Raw genomic sequence first — 6,178 nt, 5'->3', positions numbered from 1 at the left:
ATCTTGTTCCAGTTCACACAATAGAATGAAAGGTGCCCCAATTTTTCTTGTGAAATATCAAAACTCTTATTCTTAAATTCACAAACAATCCAAACTCGTTCTTAAGTTCATGAACAGTTATAAACGTGTGACCAATGTCATTTGTAAACTTAGATTCCAAATGTCATCAACCTTCTATTAAGAAGAAATACCAAGGGCACTTTTGGTCACTGATACAGAAGACGACTGTAAAGCCGTTGGAACACTGTGCTCTCCCTAGCCTGCTCCCCACCCTCTCCACAGCCCTCCTCAAACCCACTGTGAAGAGTGGGACTCATTCTTCACCTGGGGCAGGAGAAGCTGCAGACCCTTGCTGCTCAGTGACTGTGCTGGGAGAACTATCCGTGGGCTTAATTCTGGCCCTAGCTCTCTCTTCCTCATCTCTTAAAGCTTCCTCATACCAGCATGAGAAAGAAATGGGGTCAGTCCCTTTGATCTTAGCCAAAAATTCCAGAATTTTCTTTGTGTTGGTTTCGGCATAAGCCCTTGAGCCCCACAGGAATTCATAACGTGGAGGATCACTGTTGGGCACCTGGCGGTACTCCAGGTAATTCTGCTGCACCCAATCTCTAGTGAGGAGCTTCCTGGGCTCCCCATAGAGGAAGTGCTCCCTCCCAGCATACACCCCCAACACATTCAGGAAATCCCAGATATCTTCCTCAGGGATGCAGTTGCCCGCGATGAAAATCACGCCCAGGATGATAATCAGGAGGCCACTTTTAGGCACACCTTCCTTGTCACCAAGCATCTCATCACAGGGGAGGTCCACTGAGCTGAGAAGGACATAGGAGTGGCTAGTGGGGTCCACTTCCTTCACATCAATGCCAGCGATCACCTCCAACCACTTAGCAGCTCTCTTGAAGATCACAGGGAATCGTTTCTTATGACTTTTAATGACCGCCTTCAGCATTTCTGCCTTTGTGATGGGCTCCCTGGATTGATACTTGAGGATCAGGAACTGCACCAAATCTGTCACCTTCTCCTCCAGCGGATCTCTGGGCCCAGGGTCAGGGCATGCTGACATCTGCGAGCAGCTTGCATCCGCCTTTTCTTGGCTGCCAGATGGTGGAGAGGGGCCACAGCTCTGAGGACTCTGAGGAGGAGCCAAGGTCACAACAGCAGGGACCTTCTGCTCTTCCTGCTCCTCCTCCGCCTTCACCCCCTCCTCATTCACCTCCTCCTCCCCCTCCTCCCTGCTAACTGGAGAGGACATGGGGGAGGACGAGGCTGAGGGGTAGGAGAAAGTGAAAGAGCACAGGGAAGTGGGGGAGAGGTCATGCTCCTCCTCCTCCTGCTCTTCCTCCTCCCCCTCCTCCCTGCTAACTGGAGAGGACATGGGGGAGGACGAGGCTGAGGGGAAGGAGACAGTGAAAGAGCACAGGGAAGTGGGGGAGAGGTCATGCTCCTCCTCATCTGTGGGCACCTGCGCCGCCATCAGGTCCTGCGGGTCCTCTGTCTCTGGGGCCCCAAAGCCACTATCAAATGTGACACGTGGACGCTTTGCTAAGAAAGACATGATGGCTTCCTGGTGGCAGCAGCAAGTGGGAGACAGGAACCAGCACACCTGGGGGAGAGAGGGAGAGCATTAGCAGCCTCAGCAGAGAAACACAACCTTGGCATTTCTGACAAAAGCCAACTTACAGGTCTCCTGGTTATGGAATAATCTGGAGTCTCACAGAGCTCTTGTCTTCCTGCACACTTTGCCCCCAGGAACCTGTAGGAGGTTGTGAGAAAGAGAGTACAGCTAGCCAGCAAGCCCCAGGCTTCCAGGACTGACGATGGGTGGGAAGGGGCAGGAACTCTGGGGTTCCTTCTGTTCTGGGGTGGGTGGATCCTTGGCAGACACTGAGGACGTATACCCCATCTTGACTGCTAGCCCTGTCAGGGCCTCTGCTGCTCTGCTGACCTTAGGACAGGTGCCTTACATCAAGGTCCTGACGTCAAGGTTCCTGGAGCCCCTGATAGGAACCTGCCAGGCTGTATAACGTCCCCACTGCTCTGCAGTAGCTGCTCCCCTCTGTGCACACTGAATTTCTCATCCTTCTCCTAATAAGGTCTGAGCCCCATCACCCCCCAACTCTGCTAGCCTAAGGCTAAATTTTCAGGAAAAAAATGAGGGCACATTCCTGAAAACAATGAGGAGAAAGCAAAGGGGCAACACAGAGCACCATACCTTCCCAGGGCCTCCCAAGGGTGACAAGGGCAAGCCAAAGTCTGTGGAGATCCCTCATTCCTCACTGAGGGCTACCCTCATTCCTCATGCTGATTCTTGACAGGGCCTGGGAATCCTCCCTCTGCTGTCCTGAGTCTGGCCCCCTCAGAACAAGCCATGAGCTCCCTGAGCCCACCAAAAAGGAAGTGAGGGTGCACCATATCTGGTCACTATGCCCCAGGCCTCCCAGAGCTGACAGCAGGGGGAAGGGAGGGTTGGCTCTTCCTTCAGTCTAGCGTGGAGCTGTGCCCGCAGTCCTCATGCAGGGTCCTAACCTTAAACCCTAGAACACGCTGGGACTTCTCTATCTACTAACTGTGGCTCCCTCTCAGACAGTCACCACCTGAGAACAAAGCCCTCATCTCCATAATAACCCCTGGACAAAAGTAAGGAAGAACCACATCTTGCCACCTCTGCCAGACCCTTCCAGGGACAGGGACCCCACCTGTTCTGTCGTGGGGCCAGCTCAGTCCTCCCTCATGGTATCCATCTTTCATCCTGGCAGGGCCTGGGCCACCCCCTTACTGACGGTATCATCCCGTCAGCCCATAACCTTACCCTGTGAGACACCTCCCTCACCCTTGGAGGAAGTGAAAGCATACCATCTTGAGCTACGCCTGCCTCGGTCCACCCAGGGCTAAGAACAAGAGACACTTGAGCTCTGTGGGGTCTCCTCTTTCTATGGTAGAAAGAAACTGTGGCCTTCTCCATGGGTCCTTACCTTGATTTCTGGTAAAAGGTGCGGATTTTTCCCTTTTCTGACCTTATGTGGCTCCCTCAACGACTTGCCTTCGTGCTCAGACTGAGGCCTTCATGACAAAAGTGAAGAGACAGTACATCCAGCTACCCCTGTCTATTCTCCCAAGACTGACAACAGGGACTGGACCCATCTGTTCTGGGAAGGGGTGGTTTCCTCTGCCCTCCCTTGAGGTAGTCTTTACTCCAGGTATGGCTTGGGTCTAGCTCCTCTGGGGACCTGAAATCACCTTCTAGACCAAGCCTCACCTCCCAGAGATACCTCCACCCACTCCATGCAGAAAATAAGGGAACACCATATTTGGACCTTCCTACCGAGTTCATCCCCAGGGTAGACACCCTCAGATTCCAATGTGAAAGTTACAAAATACTAATTACAATAGCTCTGGTGGAGGCACAGACTGAGGTCATACACAGGGCAGGGCTTGACTCCCAATCTCTGAAGTGGGTTTTCTCACTTTTACCTCAGGGTCCTCACCTTGAAGCCTGGCAGAGCCAGAATTTCAGTTTCTTCTGACATAAGTCCATATCCCTCAGAGAAAGACTCAAGCCCTCAGATTCTCCAGAGGAAAGTCAGACACATACATGCAGAAACCCTGCATGGGGCCTTCTAGCTGGACCAGGACAGGAATTCTGTGGCGGGAGCTCCCTCAGGTCTCCTCAGAGTCCTCACCGACGCTGGCAAACCTCCCTCTGCTGACCAAAATCTAACCCAACTGGTGCCGCCTCACTATCTCAGCCTCCCAAACAGAAGTCATGATACCACACATTCTGAGCCGAAATTGGGGCTTTCCTAGGCTGACATAAGGGGCAGGGCAGGAGGTGGGAGGCAGGGTTTGTACCTCTATTAACTAAGTCAATTCTCAATGAATAAGCTTAAGCTCCTTGATCTCAGAAATGCAAAATCAGCATTTTCTGGAACCATGCATGGGACTTCTCAAAGCGGGGAGTAAACACAAGGCTTGGAAGCACCCTCTTCCTGCAGTGGTAGAAGGTATCCATCCTCTGGGTCCTCATCTTATGCCTAGCAATGTCTAGAACGCCTCTCTCTGCTGACCTGAGTCCAGCTGCTCAGAATCCCAAGTTCTAAGTCACTAAAACACATATCCAACCACATTTCTTGGAACAAGAGACACCGGCAGGGCTTGGGCACCACCCTCCATGCAAGGAGGTCTCCCATTTCTACCTCGGCATGCTCACCTTAAAGCTCAGCAAGCTTTGGTCTCTTCTCTTTTCTCACCTATGTGCACCCCTCAGAGAAATCCTCAGGTCCCTCAGACTTTCAAGATGAAAGGCACACAAACTTTATATGGGAACGCTGACTGGGTTCTCCCTAGGAATGCAGCAGGGGCAGGGCATGGCAGGAATCCAAGTGTAACAGGCTGGTCCCCAGGAAAGGGGGAGGGTCCAGGTTCCCTGCCCCACCCAAGGGAGGGTGGAGCTGAGCAGGGAGAGAAGAAGCTGCCGAGGAGAGTGAGGAAGGAAGGAAGCAGGATGGAGCCAGAAGGAGACCTGGTGGAGGCGCATGGAGCCTAGAGACACGTGAAGAAACTGCGCTTGTCTTTTGGTCGTGGACTGGGTGACACAGATGTGGGTGAGACCCGTGGGGAGGTGACAGTGTCAGCTTTTATCTTGATTTTGATTTTGCTCTTTTCCCTCCAGACTTGTCTGGTTGTTTCTGATGCTTTTCCGTGAGTCCCCACTGGAAGATGCTTTAGACTTGTGGCAGGCTTTGGGGCCTTGCTCTGGGCCAATCCTGCTTGGGTGGACTTTTACCCATGAGGGGACGGGTCACTTTGGGTGCTTGATTTAAAAACTCTATTCTTTGCCTTTTCTGTATTGTTTCCTAATTGTATGAAAGTTCCTTCCCATTAAAGTCTCACATGTTTTGTGTTGATGCGGCGGGTGGCAGAATCTATTTAGAGCAGGCAGGTGTGCTCCTCTCCCTGCCCTGTAACACACGTAGCTGCACTAGGAGGTGCTGCTACGCCTCCTTCAGGGTCCTGACCTTGAGGACTGGCCTCTTCCCATGCTGCCATTAAGCCCCAGCCTCAGACTCAGGAGATGAAGTGAAAAAACATACCAGAACCCTACCTGATTTCATAGGGCTGACATGAAGGGCAAAGGGACTTTGGGGGCACCCTTTATGTGTTGTAGGAGACCCCCACACACACACTCTCCCTTAAGAGTCTGCACATGTGGGGGGCCTCCCTGGTGGCGTGAGGGGTTAAGACACAGCAATATGAAGCTATCTGCAGCCACTGCAGCACCAGTTCGATTCCCGGCCAGGGAGGTGACCCACATGGTGCAGCAGACCTCTCCCGTCTCACCCGCTGCACCCCTCAGCAGTGTATTTCAGTAGATCTGCCTGTTCCATTCCCCACTCTGTCTTTGGTGAATCCTCAAATCTCCCGCATCTCTGGCCTGCACCCCAGCTCTTGTATGCATAAAGAAACAAATCTTTTTTTTAAAAAAAACAGTCTGCACATGTGGGGATATGCCTGAGATTGATGATATGTTTGTCTCCCTCAGAAAAAGCCTCATCTCTCTCAGACTCCCACAATGTAAGTCAGGAAACACCCAGTCTAGTCACCTCTACTTGGGGCTCCTACTGTTAATGGCCAGGTAGGGCTTGATTCCCTCTCTGTCATGGGCCAAAATTTCTCTCACTTCTACCTCAGGAGTCTCATCTTGAAGGTCACAATACCTCTCTTTTCACAACTATGTCGCCAGCCCTCAAAGAAAGCCCCAGGTCCCTCAGACTCTTACAATGAATTCTGGTCACTACGCATCCAGGAACGCTGACCGGGGCCTTCTAGAGAAGAAAGAAAAAGGAACTGGAGCTCCATCACTCCTCATGAAGGTCCTCACCTTTTCCAGGGCAATGTTCACCTCTTCATACTCTTCTGAGTTAAGTCAGGATAGACAAATCTAAGGCCCAGTCTCTCATTTCCCAGGGCGAACAACAGGGACAGGCAAGAGCAGGGGCACCCTCTCTGTGGTGAGAGTTCAAATCAAACCTTTGCCAGGACCTGGGACATTTTCTTCCACTGACCCAAGTCCAGCCCCACGTAACAAGCCTAAGCTCCCTCAATTACCCATGACACATTTAGGACATACCATTTTCTGAAACCCTGCCTGCGTTTTCTCAAAGGCAACAGCAAGTAAATT

At 51.9% G+C, this 6,178-nt stretch overlaps 1 protein-coding gene across 1 annotated transcript; it reads right to left on the bottom strand.

Moving 5' to 3' along the window:
* Nucleotides 1-313: 313 nt before the first annotated feature.
* Nucleotides 314-1,555, bottom strand: LOC311187711 (melanoma-associated antigen 9-like; the record flags this gene model as incomplete). Its single annotated transcript, XM_084259036.1, has 1 exon — nt 314-1,555. One exon carries the CDS (start codon nt 1,553-1,555, stop codon nt 314-316), a length of 1,242 nt encoding a protein of 413 aa, XP_084115162.1.
* Nucleotides 1,556-6,178: the final 4,623 nt, after the last annotated feature.

This window comes from Talpa europaea (assembly GCF_964194135.1).
Source record: "Talpa europaea genome assembly, chromosome: X".
Classification (NCBI taxonomy): Eukaryota; Metazoa; Chordata; class Mammalia; order Eulipotyphla; family Talpidae; genus Talpa; species Talpa europaea.
The sequence above is the reverse complement of the archived record's forward strand: the minus strand, read 5'-3'. Positions and strand labels throughout refer to the sequence as shown.